The sequence below is a fragment of the Lycium ferocissimum genome, chromosome 10, assembly GCF_029784015.1.
Source record: "Lycium ferocissimum isolate CSIRO_LF1 chromosome 10, AGI_CSIRO_Lferr_CH_V1, whole genome shotgun sequence".
Lineage (NCBI taxonomy): Eukaryota > Viridiplantae > Streptophyta > Magnoliopsida > Solanales > Solanaceae > Lycium > Lycium ferocissimum.
The window spans coordinates 31,289,709-31,307,340 of record NC_081351.1 but is presented as its reverse complement, the minus strand read 5'-3'; the positions used below and the strand labels follow the sequence as shown (position 1 = coordinate 31,307,340).

Below are 17,632 nucleotides of genomic sequence, written 5' to 3'. Positions count from 1 at the left end.
TGAAGGGTCTTGCGTTGAAACATGAGAAATATCCAATTTGGCCTTCGAGCAGTTAGCAGCCCGTTTGTTTTGTCAAGTTCCGTTAGAGTTTGGATCATAATCACTCACCTTATTTAATTCAAGGTTAAATAAGCTATGTCCACTAATACAGGGACCAAAATAGAAATTATGCAATAACACGGGGACTAAAATCACCGTTTCCCCTACTATATAATAAAGAGCTTTCTTTATCATGAGATTGATAAAATCTGCATTAAACACCTTGAAATCTTCAGAAGGAACGTAGGCTAAAGTAAAAGTGTAAGTGGATAAGCAGTAATTAAAAAGTTACACTGCTTTATAATCTTTTAGTGCTTCGAGTGCTACATCTACAATATAAAGTTTTTGTCAGATATAAGTGTTAGAGTTTGGACCATAATCACTCACCTTATTTAATTCAAGGTTAAATATGTTTTATTCAAAAGAACTTAGTAGAAAAAGTATTCATTGTGAAAAAAGATTCTATCATATTTATTATTCCTTTCCTTAAAAGATCTATATAATAAATATTTGTTTTATCATTCAAAAACAGATTGATAAAATCTGCGTTAAGCACCTCGAAATCTTCAGAAGGAACGTAATTCTAAAGTAAATAGGTAAATGGATATTAGTTTTTCAATATGTAGATTCAAAAGTATTATGTCTTTTTATAATCTTTTAGTGGATTTATCGAGTTCTACATCTACAGTATAAAGTTATTTCGATCCCATCGATAAGGAGCACAGTACGCTTTAATAAATTAATCCTTAATTTAGTGCTTTGCGAGCAAGCTACCGGCTGGGAACAAAATTAAACAAATATAAAGTAGAGAAACTTAATAGTTACGACGAAAAGAGTCCAAGAAGATTCTTAATTAGAAATTTCAATCAAATGGATCGATCGAGTTGTCAATTCGTTCACCTATAAAGCTCTAGGAAGTTACTTTAATTTAATTTGATAGAACTAAATATCTAGTAGCTCAACATTTGGTATATGTGGTTTATTAATAATTAATTAAGTTATGTCGACAAGCTAGAACTTATTCTGATCATTAGTCTAATATATTTAATTTCAATTATTACATATCACGTTTCTTCCGAATCTACATTTACCTAACCTATACGCACAATCCCTCCCTTAATTTTTACATAGGTCACTGTTGATTTCACCGAAAAAGGGAGTAATAATATTGATTCATAGCCTAAACTACAATTCTCTCACTTGTTTCCTCTTCTTAATTACTTCGGCCACTTTAATTTGATCAAGTTGATCGGCCCGAAGCGCATGTGTTCAAAGATACTGAAGATCTTCAAAAGCATCGATAAAGAACAAACAAAAGAGAAAGAAAAGTATTAGATAAAAGAGAAAGAAAAGTATTAGATACTCCTTTAAGACAATTTAGTCCCTTTTTAACTGATATACTTTTGTTAAATACTCCTACAATCATGAGGTAGATGCTGCCTTTTGAACTAGAGGCGGATTCACGATTTAAAGTTTATGGGTTTCTACAGCGATTTCAAGTTAATATACAATAATCACTGGGTTTATAATAAAATATTTCTAGGTATTCTATGGATAAAGTAATACATATACAACGTATGAGAAAAAGCTATTGGGTTCCAGTGAACCCGTCGCTAACACACAAGATCCGCCACTATTATGAACCCAATTTTTTTTTTAACACGAAACACCATTAAGATTTTATTGGACCACCACTCCTCTCTTCTTGAGAATCCACACATCCCTTATCGCATACTGTATGACCAATTATCTATTGAGCACATGTTTAGGTTCGGCCTAATGGGAAAATAAGATGGAGCTATAAAGTAAATACGTAATTATCTTTAATATATTAACTATTTCTTTATTCTTTGTATCGCCCGGAAGGGATAAAAGAAAGATCTTGCTATTTCTTCAAGTAATTTATGATCTCTATGGACTGATAAAATTTCAATTTTTGTTTAAAAAGACGAAATAGTTGAAGAAGGAATAAATTCCTAATCTTTTATCCACTGAACCCGTATACTATATATATGAATCACCCCTTGTTGAAAATTCATCCACCTCCACTTATATATCATAAGAAGACAAAGAAAAAGTATAGCCAAAAAAAATGCCTTGGTTCACTATTCCTAGAAGAAGAGTAAGTCATCCACTAAGTGATGAGCAAGTGAAAGGTATACTCAATAGATATGATAAAAATAGAGATGGAAAACTTAGCAAGCAAGAATTGAGATTAGCTTTTAAAGAGATGGGGTTGCATTTTTGTCGTTGGAAAGCTGGAAGGGCCCTTCGTCATGCAGATATAAATGGTGATGGATATATAAATGAAGATGAGATGAATGACCTTGTTCAATATGCTTCGAAATGGGGTTTTAAGATTTCTTAGGCAGGCTTAGCTTAGTACTATGTGTTTTGTGCCTTTTGTATTTTTTTTTTTTTTGGGTTGGTGTTTTTTGTGTTGTGATGTTTTGTTTTCTTTTGACAACTAAAGATCCTTTTAATATTTAGGAAGAAATTAAAGGGTCTTTTGGGGGTTATAATATGTGCTAGTACAGTACTATGTAACTGTCAGGTTGTACATATTGTCTATATATGTTTTACGTTTCCTGTGTAAATTTGTTCTAGTAGCCAAATGATATATGCTATCTTCCACATTTTCTTTCGAATTAATTTCTCTTTGTAATTTCTTGGATTGAGCGGATGAATTATTTTCTTCTCTCTGAATCATGCTGATGCTAGTTCATGCATTTCTTTCTTATTATTATTCATGTATCCCTAACTTTCAGTACTAGAGATATCGAGCTTCACCTTAGCTTAGCAAAGGCCAAGGTACATGGGGGTAACATGAAATGGAAACTTAAAATTACATTGTTAGTGGGCCGGGTTGGAGGAGGAAAATACCCGGCCCCCTACCAAGTAGGGGACGTTGAATTGTTTCACAATTTCATCGTGGAAGCTTAAATTATTTTAAAAAAAAATTCTAATACTAAAATTTATTAAGTTTGATACTTTAAAATCTAGTTGATGTCAACGATTTTAACCATCAAGTTCCTTAAATTATACTTTGGCCCTGATTTTCAATTCATAAATACCATTGATTCTTCTCCATATTATCTCACAATTCCATTTCCTACCCATCTAAATCTCTCTCTCTCTCTTATATCAAGTTCAAATTTCAAAATTTAAATTTAATGGATAATGATAATCCTCCACCTCCTCCTTTTCAAGATCATAAGTCCGGATGAGTGGTTGCATTTTGAAATACATAAAATTGATTGTTCAAAAATAATCAACATTGTGGTTAGATATATCTCCATTAAAAGTATTATTTTTTACCACTTAAATTTTTAGACTTGGAGAAAATATACAAAATTGAACTTTGAAGTTTATCTCTTCTTTAAATTTCTTCATCGATGCTAGCATTTTGAACTTTTCATTTGTAATAAGTTAACCGCTCAAGTTTGTATATTTTGAATTTGCAATGTTATCAATTTAAGAATGTTATCAATTTAAGTTTGAAGTTTTACTTTAAATTACTTATGTAGTCTTGTATCACATTCTCAACTTTTTATAATTTTTAGCACTTAAATAGCCATTGTGCACTATTCCAACAACATATTCAAGATATACACAAATATACCATTAACATATACAAGATCTACTAAATATACTATTCAATAAATAAAAAAATTAATTCGAAGTGGGTCGGGCCGGGTCCTCGGTCTTTTTTCAAGCTACGGGCTAAATGGTATTTTTTCCGTCCAAACTATAGATGGTGTTGGTGTGACCGTCACCTTGTATGGAAAGGTACACACCTCCAAATTAAAATAATTACATCTGACAAAAGAAATGGAAACTTAAAATTACATTGCATGGAAAAATATTGTATCAAGTTTGGACGTTGAATTGTTTCACAATTTCATCGTCTAAAAGCTTAAGTTCTTAAAGAAAGAACGCGTATAATTACTTAGATTATCTCCAAGTATGCAAACGATCTGGTAATATGAATTTTAAACTTGAATTACTGAATGGTGCATGTATTTGGTATATCGTGATTTTTATACATGTGCTTGAGGTTTTCAATATAATACGAGTTACATTAGATACAAAAATCGATTGTTCCTAGAAATAATAGTATAATTAATTAAAAGTATTATTTTCTACCACTTAAATTTTTAGATTAGACTATTATACATTTATATATATAAGAAAATCGGATAAAGCTACTTAGCAGAATCTAGCTATGTGACTTTTTAGGAAGCACTACAAAGAAAAAAAAAATCTATTGCCACCTTCTGCATTCTCCCTTTTCTTTTCTATTCAAATATTCTTGAGATTCTTTTTTCAAAAACCGTCCAAACTATAGATGGTGTTGGTGTGACCATTGTTGAAAAGGACTCATGATTAAAAGTAATGTTGAAATTCGAGGACTTTAAAAGTTTGGAACTTGTTCAAGATTGAGATTTGAGAATACTAACTGAAAAAGAAGTATAGCAAATTTAGAAAGTGGATGAGAAGGAGGCTTAAGGCCTAAGGCAGAGAGGTGTAAGGAGTTCAATTAAACCCTCGTTAAAAAATTATACTATGTAAATAGGAAAAAATGATATATATATATATATATATATATATATATATAGTTATTGAATCTCCTTGCATTGGTATACAATTTGTTTTAATCTTAATTTAAATTCCGCTAGTCTAGGGGCATGTGACTTTGCCTAAAATTTTGAAGCAATAGATGTTTAGAATCATTCTGGACTAGCCAGGGTTAGATTCTTGTTAAGCGTGCCCTCCACAAGCTCATCCAAGGCATATATTCTCTTTTTACCCGGTGCATGCAGTAGGATCAAGAAGATTTAGAATTTAAATTTGATGAAATTAACTTTTAAAATTTTTTATCTATTGAACTCATTTTATTTTTAAAATCATGAAACTTAATATTTAATGCAAGTTTAATGAATTTATATATATAAATATATATATAGTTTCATATTGAAAATATCAAGTTCATATGAATCCGATACTGAAACGTCAGATCCGTCTCTGCCTTCTAGGAGGACAATATTGACTCTCTCCGCTAATCAGTATATCAAACTTTATAATATATAGATGGTGATTGATCTTATTAACTTACTTAAGGTAGCCACTCATTAGCACAAGAAAATAATTATTATATTATCAATGCATTGAACCTAAACTCAACTAATTCTCAACTATTTTATGCTTATGATCTCTTTCGTTGTTTTTATTCGATCGGGTAATCTTAATATTTTTTCTTGCCCTAGACAAATATGGATCATAGAAATCATACGATCTCAAAGAGACTTTATTTTCCCTTGTAGCTGATATCATTATGATGACATCTTCAGGGCTTGTGTATTTTTAATTTTGGCCGGTGAAAAAAAATTCATCACCTTTTTCCTAAAGAGAATTCCCAATTATTATTTTGCATTTATTCCTGAACTCTGTGTGGCTTTTTGGTCCTGCAGGGTCATTCATGAACATTATACTCGGGTTACACATTGCAATGAATAATTTTCATTTAGCCAGTCACCACTATTAGGTTTCCTTTGACCTACAAATATTTATAAATTACATTACATATAAATGAAATCAAACCACTAGTCGGGTTTTTTTTTCGATTTGACTCAGATTGTCGATTTTGTGCGGTTTGTCGGTTTTCTTTGTTACTCCCACTTGTAGGGATCAAATGCCCGTTATTGTTTTGTCCACGAATGTCATACATTATCCCAAGTCCAAAATATATGAAGTCATATGCATGTTCATTTTGTTGTGTCGCTCAAGGCAAGAGAGAAATTAATAAATGAACAACGTTTGAACCACCTTCTTCTTCTTCTTCTTTTTTTTTTTTTTTTTTTTTTTTGTGTGTGTGTGTGTAGAGACTTAAATTAGTTAATCGGGGGTTGCTCAATGGCCCAAAAATTTGAGACCTCGAGTGTTTTAATTGATAGTGAATTTTTGATTTAGTTTGCAAGGAAAAAAAAATATAAAAAGTAAAAAATCTTTATAGAAAACAAAGAAAGAGAAATTGTCTACTTTTTTATAGAAATATTTTAGAATTTTGAATTAAACTACTCATATTTTCATATTAGTAAATCAAATTTTATACAACAGCATCCAATGAATTATATTGCAATGCATGACTAACATCTTATTACCTTGAATTAATCCTTACTAATATTAATAATAGCAATAATATTACTATGTAAATTTAAAAGCCTTATACTTAAGGATACTACACTGTACGAAAGATATTATTTTGTTTTTTGTTAGTGTGAGTCACCCAAATTAATTTTAGCTTATTGTTTTTCATCAAATGAGGGACACTCTAACATTTTTTCATTTTTAACGGAGATGGAAAAAACTTTCCTTTAAAGAAAAATACCGTCTACGTGAAGAAGCAAATTGTCCACAAGATTCTATAAGCAACGATCATTTTTTTTTTGTGTGAAGATGTGTGTGTGTGTGTAGAAAAAACACGACATTACTGACGTGGAGCATGCTTGTCTCTTGTTGTCAAAATGAACAAACGAAGGTACCATGACGTGGAAGAATTATTAAAATATTTCAAGTTTTAAGCCGTTGATGGAGAAATTAAACTTTAGGCAAAATGGAATGGTCAATTGTGAGAGCCCTCAATGGGAAGATCCATGTGGTAATTTCTGTCAAGGTTCTGTAAACCCACAAATAAAGTAATTTTTATGTTTTATGATAAAGTTGAGTATGTTGTGTAGGGGCGGATTTAATTAAAGAAAAAATATTTTAATTTTGTTTAATAAGAATATGACACGTAATAAATAATAATTAAAAAAATTATACTTGAGCGTAAGATAAATCAACCTTAATTGTCACTTTAAAAACAAAAAGAGAAGAAAAAAAAATTAATAAAAATTAATAAATAAGAGGTTTGTTAGTTTTAAATGCAAAAGTGAGCCAAAAGGTGAGTGGAGGGGTAGCAAAATGGGTGGATGAAGGATGAATGATGTATTTAGACCGTTTGAGATAGTCCGGGGGCATTGGCCCTTTTTTGTATCATCAATAGCCATTTGTCTGGTTGTTATTTTTCATGAGTTCTTGAAAAATATGGAGCTTAATTATTTTGGCTTTTAGCTTGTGGTCTACCTGATATTGGTGAATATACCACAAATTACAATGGAAAATTAAATGAACAACATGAATAAAAATATAAATAAATATTCTTCAGGCTGAGGCGCGGATATCTCGCCTTCTTTAAAGAGATTCAAGCTCACTGCGGCGTAATCTTCATCGGTCCAACAGTATAACTCTGATTTGTCCCCCCTCCAAGATACACAGCCTGACAATGTCGTGTGACTTAAAGAACTCCGGACTAGTTGAAGAGTCCAAAAGCTCCACCATAAGAACACCTTCCTTCAACTAAATAAAACTCTCTCATTTAACTCACTTTTTCATACACAATATTTTTCTCTACCCACCAAAAACTAAGGATGACTTCTATTTATAGGTAAAGAAATTCATCCTTGGGGTGAATTGAATGAGTAGTGAGAGAGTGGAGTAATCAATTGAGAGAATATGGAGTAGTAAAGGGTTGAAGGTTATGAGAGTTACAAGACAAATAATTGTTACATTCTATCATAACTAATATGAATTGAATGATGAGATAGTGTTCGAAGGAAAGTTAAGGCCACGATCTGGCTTTTAATGGCTACTAACGTGTAGGAGTAATAAGGCAAAATTCCACTATCACAAAATGTGAAAGGCAACGCAACAAGGTTCTTTATTAGCAGTCACTGTATTATAATTATTTGTAGGGCAAAGGTGCAAATATATTCCTCAACTTTGTGATTTAGAGTAGATATACTTTTCGTTGTAAAAGTGGTGTATATATACCCCTGCTGTTACAAAATGGTGCAAATATACCCCTGCCGTTATTAAATGATGCAAATATACCCTTTTCGCTGACGGAATTTTATTTAAAAAATCATTTAGGTTATTTTTTAATTAAAAAAATGCCACGTGAGTTTAAATAAAAAGTCTACCCATTTTTTTTTAGTAGACATACTTTTCTAAAGCCACATAGTAATTTTTTTTTCTGGTGGGTCGGGTATGGTTTGTTTAAAAAAATGGGTAGACTTATTTTTTTTAAGTCACAGAGATATTTTTTAAAACGAACCAGACCCGACACACCAGAAATAAAATTACCATGTGGCTTTAGAAAAATATGTCTACTAAAAAAAAAATTAGATAGATTTTTTTTAAGTCACGTGGCTTTTTTTTTTAATTAAAAAATAACCTAAATGATTTTTTTTTTTTTAAAATATCGTCAGCGAAAAGGGTATATTTGCACCATTTTGTAATGGCAGGGATATATTTGCACCATTTTGTAACGGCAGAGATATATTTGCACCATTTTGTAATGGCGGGGGTATATTTGCACCATTTTGTAACGGCAGAGGTATATAAATACCACTTTTGTAACGAGGGGTATATCTGCTCTAAATCACAAAGTTGAGGGGTATATTTGCACCTTTGCCCTTATTTGTATTATTAAAATGTTCAAAACCCAACACCTGACAATTCCTGAAACCATGAATCGGATAATATTGATATGATCCATATTATTCGCCCGTTAACCATTTTTTATCCATGTTAAATATGAGGGGATCAGATAATTTATCCATTTTTGTTTAACTCTTTTTTGACCTGTCCATATCCGATCCGACCCGCCCGTTTGCCTTATCTCGAAAGGTAGTTTTATTTCTCTGCTTTCCGTTCTTTCTTTTGCCATAAACAAGATGTAGTCAAGGGAGCATAGGAATAATTGTGGGAACTGATCATGCTAAGTTGGATCTTATAGTTTCCAAAGAATCATGATATATTCATCTTTTAAACGTATTAAAACACTCTTCCCGTTTATACTCAGGAGCTACGTACCCTGCTCCACGTTTACAAGAATTTAAAAAAAAAAAAATACCTAGAATAAACAAAGTAACAAACCATGTGAAGGAGACGAATAATAATGATCTTTACCGTTGCAATGTTATCTTATTATTATGATCTTGTGTAGCTACAATAGTTGCAGTCTTATTGAAATAACAAAGAGAATGTGCTAGAAAGATATTTGATTAATGTGTCAATATTTTTTTATACAAATACAAGTTTTATTAGAACATATTTGATCTAATCTTAAATGATCCTCAGCTAAAAATTAGGTGACGTTCCAATTTAGCAGGATTAAGATAAAGGCTGTGAATCCTTCATGTAGCTAGGGGTGGGCGTTCCGGCCATCGGATTGGATATGAAAATTTCGGTTTGGATTTTCGATTTTCGGATTGAAGAAATTACAATCCAAATCCAATCCGAATAAGCTCGGATGGATTGAATTTTTTAAGTTCGATTTCGGATTAATCGGTTTGGATATTTAGGATTTTCGGTTTTGACTTTTGAGCTTTTAAGGCATGCTTTAAGAATGAAATTCATGTGCCTGGTTTAATATAATGTAAAACCAAATATGTGGGTTCAAAAAAGAGTTGTTACCACTAAACCAAAAGGCATCACATAGTTCAATTCTACATTATTCCCTTTGTTTCATCAGAAGTTGTCTTATTCTTTAAGTAGTGAAGTAAACTCCAACTTTTCAAGCTATATTATATTTAATTTAGTAGAAAATTCTATATTGAACTTAATATTATAATGGGTAGGGTACTAATCTATCGGACCTTTGACTAATTAGTATTGGGCACATATAATATGGGTAGGGCTAAATATAAGGTATAAAAATTTCGCATTTTCGGATATCTAAAAACCCGAAAGACTAAATCCGAAATCCAAAAATTTTAAATAAAATCTGAAGTCCAATCCATAATTCAAAAATCTAAAAAATTCGAATTTCGATTTGGATTTCGAATTGGCCCAAACTATCCCCACCCCTACATGTAGCTACATTTTTTTATTTTTATTTAACTCATCCACTTTCAAGAATGGATGCCTTTCATTAATCAAAAATGATTTACATAACAGAGGAACAATGATCCCTACACCAACTTAATTGGAACAGGCTCCAATTATGAGACAAGTAGGATTCACCTTAAGCTTTCAAAAAAAAATTTGAGGGGGATTCCTCTTATATGTGTCCCCCCTCAAGGTACATCAAAAGAATAAATTCTATACATGTTCCTGTTAAGAGAAAAGGAGTTCTTAATTCTTTTCATCCTAAAAGAAGGAAAGTTCATTTTATCCATGAGAATTGCACCTCTAATCTCTTTAGGCAGTAGATGATATTGATTAATTCAAGTTGTGTCATTGCATCTCAATCCCCAATTTGCCAGTCCATCCACAACCTTATTTCCTCCCTAAAACAGTGCTTAATGTTCCAATCCTCCATTTGATCTAGCAAACTCTTGGATTTTTTTATTGAATTCCAATCATTCCAAGGAACCTTAGAGATATTCTGTAGCCATTCTACTAGGAGTTGGGAATCAACCTCTATCTCTACTTTCCTGTAACCATTATCTCTGCACCATTCAATACCAATCTCAACAGCTACGACTTCTGCCATATTGTTAGTAATATGACCAAGAAACTTTCCATAAGCAGCAGCTAAGTTTTCCTGATTGTCTCTTATAATGCCTCCAGCACCACTAGGTCCCGGATTACCTTTTGCACAACCATTAGAGTTCAATTTGACAAAATCAGCCTTAGGTCTCTTCCATATGACATGTATATGCTTGATCTGGTATGTAGCTTGATCCATCATCTGATAAAGATCTTCTCCTTTCATGAAAGGATTAATCCCATTAAGCTGTTTGTGAGCAGTCATCACCACTTGTGCATTGATGTTGTATTTGATGTTGATTAAGTTCATCCTTTTGTTCTCATATCTTTGCTTGCATCTTGCTTTCCAGATCTGCCAAGAAATGATTGCTGGTAAAATTTGAAGCAACATCTTATGTATTGGATTTTTAGATTTTGTCATCCACCAGGAAAAAATTTGCTGCCTCAAACAGCCATTTACCTTTAAAATTCCAAAAATATTGTTATAGTACTTCCATATATCCTGAGCTATCTTACCTTTGAAGAATAAGTGTTTTGTATCTTCCTTCTCAGAGTTGATACAACAGGAGCATCTTAAAGGTAGGTGCACTTTGAACTTAGTTAAGTTGATATCCACTGCCACAGTGTGTCTCAAAAGCTTCCATAGGAAGGAGGTTTTGAATGAAATTTGTTTGTGCCATGTCATTTTATTGCTCAAAGATGTGATCTATTTTTTGCTAATAATCTCCCATGCTGATTTGCAATTAAATTCCCTATCATTGTTAGCAATCCAGTTTGGATGATCATCATTTCCCAAAGCATCTCAATAGGGATTTCTTGGATCAGATTAGCAATCTTATATGGGATACATTTTCTAATCTTGATCATATTCCATTGCCCATTATCAAAAAATTCTGACACTCTAGATTTGATGGAAGTTGATGCCTCTGCATATTGACTTAGTCTCCCTATTCCAGTCCAGTTATCCCACCAGAAATTGCAATTTCCATTATTAATCCTCCATAGAATATTATGATCCACCTTATCCTTGATCTTCCATAGCCTTCTCCAAGTATGTGAATGTTTGTAGCTCCATTTTCTAGCCATACGCATGAATTCTCTTAGAGTATTTAGCCTTCATGAATTGAGTCGATATGTTGTCTTTGGTTCTAAACTGCCACCATAGTTTAGCTTCAAAGCTTTCTGCTATGTCATGTAGTGACCTTACTCTAATTCCTCTTTCCTCCTTGGGGTAACAAAGCTTGTGCCATGCTGCCCAATGGTATTTAGGTTTCCCATTATAGCTTCCCCATAGGAAATTAGCAAATAGCCCTTCCATTTGCTTCAAGATTTTTTTTTTGGGGGTTGACATACAGACAGAAGCTGCACTGGTATAGCGTTCAACACATGCTTTAGCAGAATAATTCTTCCTCCTGTGGATAATTGTTTACTTTGCCAGTTATTCAATTTTTTTAAAATCTTAGTAGCCATCTCCGTAAAGAACTGATTCTTTTTCCTTCCTGTAAATAAGGGGAAACCCAAGTAAGTTATAGGACAAGACACTTGTCTCACTTGAAGAATTTCAGAGACTATGTTAATTCTTTTTTGAGAAATCTTATCATCCTTACCAAAAGAACTCTTATTTCTATTAATAAGTTGACCATAATTTTCCTCCTATCTTTTTAAACAATCAGTAATGAGGTTCAAATTATGAGATTTTCCAGAACAAAATATGATTAAATCATCTGCATAAGCTAGGTGCTTAATCATTGGTCCATTAGTATCCATTGAAAATCCATTGAAATTAGAGTTCTTATATAACTTATTTAGCAAAGAACACAAACATTCTGAAGCAATAATAAAAAGAGGTGAAATTGGATCTCCCTGTTTAACTCCTCTTTTTGATTTGAAAAAACCATGCTTCTTGCCATTTATTACCACTGTGTGCCACATGTTGGATAATAGATTCCATATAATATGGATCCATTTTTCATCAAAACCCATCCTCCTCATAACAAAGCATATAAAATGCCAAGATATTCTGTCATAAGCTTTATTCATATCAATCTTGACTAGAACATTACCCCTTTTGTTGGAGTTCTTCATATCATGGATGATTTCTTGGGCCAATAACACATTTTCTCCAATAGCCCTGCCTTTTATAAAACCATTTTGGTTATAAGACACTATTTTTGGTAAGCAGTTTTAGTACGGTTTTGTCGGACTTTGGAAATGATTTTTTTGGGAAACATTACTCAGACTAATAGGCCTAAATTCTGAAAAACTCTGAGGATCTTCAACTTTGGGAATTAGGACTAAGCAAGTATTTGTATAGTATCTGGTGAGTTGATTACCATTGAAAACATTTTGAACCAACTGGACAATGTCCCTTCCAATAGTGTCCCAAGTCTTTTGAAAAAATAATCCACTAAAACCATCGTGACTTTTTTTCCAGATAATCACCCGTGTTTGGATTAATGTCCATAATAGCTTTGAAGATCTCTCCTTCTGTGGGATTGCTTATAAGCATTTCATTATCATCCTCAGACACATTCTTAGGAATATGATTCATTATACTCAAATCAATGCATTGCCCTTCTTGAGAGAAAAGATTTATGTAGAAATTCTCAGCAGTTATCCTAATTTCTTCATTGCCTTCTATCCATACATCATTGTCCAATATTCTGTGTATCTGTAGATGATTTCTCCTCCCTTTCACAATGAAATGGAAATATTTTGTGTTCTCATCTCCTTCTAGGCTCCATTTTAGGTTAGCTTTTTGTTTCCAAAAATCATTTACTTGCTTATGATGAATTATCAAATCAGCTTTTGCCTTATTCAAACTTATTCTATCATCCTGATCCAAGCTATCCATGTATTGTTGCTCCAAATTACTGACTTTATCCTCTGACAGTTGAGTGTTCTAAAAAATATTGCCTATCTTGCTCTTAGACCACAAACTGAGAGCTTTACTAGTATTCTTAAGTTTTTGTTGTACCTCCCAGAAGATGTTACCACTTGTATGGGATTTCCAACTGCTTTTTACAACAACTTGAAAGTCCCCACAATCCACCCAAAAATTTAAAAATCTAAAGTATTTGATATGAGTGTCCTGTGGGTTATCCAAGGTAATGAATAGGGGACAATGATCTAATCCAACACTTGGAAGATGGTGAACATTGGTAACTAAGAACAAATCATCCCACTCCTCATTATGAACCATTCTATCAAGTATTTTCCAAATAATTTCTTCATCTTTTCTCTCATTGCACCAAGCAAAATTTTGACCTGTATAACCACTATCTTTGAGACCACGGTCACTAAGGAATTCCATGAATGGAATGCTCTTACTCAATTTGTGTGGATTTCCGATAATAGATTCTTAATATGGATCCAATGCTTTTCAAATCTCTAGCATAACTGCCAAATATTCTGCAGCATTAATCAATCTTGACGCAAAAATTCTCATGTAATTCCAAAGATCTTCTCTGTCTAAACTTGATGATTTTGCATAAATAATGGATATGTAGAATTCTTTTCCATTATCTTTTATTTTGTAGGTCACCATCTGATCCTCATTTGCATAAATAGTACAGTCCAGATTTTGATTCCAGAAGACCCAAATTTTATTGCTAGAATTAGCAAAGCAGTCATGCATATCCAGATCCTTCTTGTAACTATCAACATTTTCTTCCTTAATAAATGGTTCTTGTATGGCAATCAAATGAATTCTACGCTTTGCAATAAGAAACTTTACCCTTTCTGTAGAAGCCAGGGATTTCATACCTCTAATATTTCAATTGAGTAGCTTAATCATTAATAATCAATAAGGTTTTGTTGTTTCTGCTTTTGTTTCCTTGTAATAGGAGATTCCCTGCTTTTCATTTCAGTTTTTCTTCTTTACATCTTTTTAGGAATGCTCATCTCCTTTTTTGTTGAGGCCTATTTTTCAGCAGTTTTCTGTTCCTCCTCCTGTTCACTATCATCTTCCTCATCATCTTCTTCCTCTTCCATATCTTCAGATTCTACAGAGGTGTTATCCTCTTCTGACGAGGTTCTATAGTCCCAGTCATCCTTATTTTCATTTGTAGAATCAAATTATCTTTTCTCTGACTAGTGCAACTTTTAGCATTACTGGCATTGATTTCTTCAGCCTCTTCCATAAGTTCATCAAAACTATTCTGAGTAATTGTGGTGTTCTCATCTCTAGGATTCCTATATTTTCTTGGACTTCCATTCTTCTTACTAGAATTTTTTTTTGCACTTTTTCTCCCAATTTCCTCCCATTTACCTCCAAAAAGATCAATTTTCAGCTCATTGGAATCTTTCATCAGAATCACATGTCTTTTCTCATGTTCTTTTTGGTGATGATTACCTTTGGAAGCATCAGTTCTTCCTTCCTCCCTAGAACTTCTGTCGACATGAGAATTGGTTTCTCCTTCTATTGGTTGCTGAACTTCATTATTCTGGGCCCTTTGCTCACATGAAGTATCCTGAATTACTTCAATCTGCTTATTTTGTTGGTGAATCTCAGTGATTTCAATATGTTCCACCACCTCAGCATTTGTCTCTTCATCCTTCTCAATTTGGATACCTTTTTTATTATAATTATCAGCATCTGGCAAAGGTTTATCAATTCCAAATACTGCTCCAGTAGGTTTGAACATTTTTGGTGGTTCACTCCTACCCCTTGGTCTAGTTCTGATTTGATCTTTTTGAAAAGTCTGTTTTCTTCGTGTATCCTGATTTCCATATTTCCCCTGGTTTCCTTGATTCTCAGTTAGAGTTGTCTCCTTCACAGGCTCTATTGACATCTCTATATTTGAGGTATCATGTTGCATCATTCTTTCTGCCTTCTTCTTATCAATTTCTTTTTTCTTCTTCAACACACGACATTCTATTATAGCATGCCCCAGCTTTTTGTAGTGTATGCAGTATTTGGGGATATTTTCATATTTAATTTTTTGAGCATATCCTCTTAAAGGGTCATTTTCATCTTCAGTACCAATCCAAACACTATGAATAAGAGGCTTCATCAAATCAATTTTTACACGAATCTTAGCCATACTTGGTCTATTTCTTGTTTTAGTAGCAGCATCAATTTCAATAGGGGTACCTATTATATCTTCTATTTGTTTAACATAGTTCCATGTGTGCAAATGAAAGGACAAAGCTGGTAATAGCACCCACACCGGGACAATCGGAATATCCTCCTCTGGTTTGAAGTTCGGAGTCCATTTTTAGAGCCAACTCTGGAATCCCTCAATTTCAATTGCTCTCTTGTATAATATAACACTGTAATCTTCATCATTGTTGAAGTTTAGGAAGATGTTCAAGTTGTCAAAAACCACAATAGTGACTGTTCCTTTCAAAGCAAATTTTTCAGAGAACTTAGATCTTATTATGTCAATTTGGGGTCTTGATTTCAAAAATCGACCAACAATAGTTCGCCTGTAGGGATTGGCCATAGCTCCATAGTAATCTCATGCTTTGACAATCAAAGCCTGCATTCCGTTGTGTACAGTCCGTTTTGCTATGGTGTTGTTTTGCTCACCTCGATTTGTCAAATTTGGAGGCTCCGATAGAGTGGTAGCATAAGAGCTACCTGCTAGGGGCTCCTTAGGGGAGATGGGTTCTGGAATCGAAGGGGGTTGAGTATTTGCAATTGTTGATGGGTCACCGGTCGGTGAACCCATCGAGAAGAGAGAGAAAGAAAATGTACTTTTAACAGTAGAATTGATGATATAACGGCTATAAAGTTAGAGAGAAGGGAGACCTTCTCTTTCTAGAATTGTGTATAGGTTTCCCTACATGCAGCTACTTAATTTTTGTTTTGTGCCTCTAGTATTTCTTATCTAGTTTTAAGTATTTTCAATTGATAATGCAACACTTTTCTTACGCTGTCATCAAGTCATCTTAAAGATAATCGAAGGAGATTATCCAAAATTAATGGAATTTGTAATATTGAAAATAAAGCAAGTAAACTTAGCTTGTAGAGCTTATTAAAATATTGCACTGAATATATAAAAAGTTATTTACGCTATCAGTGGATGTAAGATGCATAAATCCCCTCTTATAATCATATGATTTGATTCCAACCTATACTTGCGCGGCAGGCAAATGCAGAATCCTTTTGTCGCAAAGTGAAGTACAAATATATGTATGTGATTGCACTGTTATTGTTTTAAACTTGTTTATTAAGAACATATTTAATCTGATAATCTTCAGCGGAAATTTAGGTAATCTTCCAATTTAGTAGGATTAAGATAAAGACTTTTATGATTGCCCAGTCTTTATCAAGTTATTACTTTTCCTTTTAAAATACGTTTTACTAGTATTTTTAAGAAGTTGCAAGTACCACGTGCATGCGGGATTTTTTTTTTTTTTTTTTTGGTTTCCTCCCGCCGGGTGTCGGGTACCAAGCGGAAGTCTACGTTGGGATAAAACATTCCCTAACAAAGAAACTTTAAGCTTTATACCGGGGGACTCGAATTGGGCATACAAGGATGAAGATGTTACCTCTCTACCATAACCTTTGTTGGTCATGCGCGAATATATTGCTAAAGTAATATCACTTAATAATGTAGCTATATGTTATTTTACATTATATTAAATTGTGTTAGTGTGCAACAAATGCTTCATAAAAATTTATATTAGAAAAACAAAAGTTTGAAACTGCCGAACTCTTATGTATCACTCCTTTGTACTACTAATTATATCGTTTTGTTAAATAACAACGCTCATTTTTATTGATTACGTGTATATATGATCCTTACAAAGTTCCTTTTAATAAATGAAAAAAAGCATTTAGATATGCTCTTTTGTCTTTAGGAAAGAATAGCATGCTAATTGATAATTCATATACAACCACACCAAAATTAATGTAAAAGAACCAGAGAACGAGTTTAAAAATTAGCATAAAGCGTAAAGTATCTTGGCGAGAGAGGGCTCCATTTTTTGTTGTATATTCTTTGAAAATTTCGGTATATATTTCTAGTGTCTGCCTGTCCTAGCATCTTCTATTATCCATCTATAAATAAATTAATCTATGATTGCCCAAATGAAACTGGAATTTTAG

General features: G+C 32.8%; 1 protein-coding gene across 1 annotated transcript; it reads right to left on the bottom strand.

The window, feature by feature from the left end:
* Positions 1–14,496: 14,496 nt before the first annotated feature.
* On the bottom strand, positions 14,497–15,620 carry LOC132034802 (uncharacterized). The gene is made up of 2 exons (XM_059425157.1): positions 14,690–15,620; positions 14,497–14,600 (listed from the first exon to the last, which is right to left on the bottom strand). Exons 1-2 carry the CDS (start codon positions 15,618–15,620, stop codon positions 14,497–14,499), a joined length of 1,035 nt encoding a protein of 344 aa, XP_059281140.1.
* Positions 15,621–17,632: the final 2,012 nt, after the last annotated feature.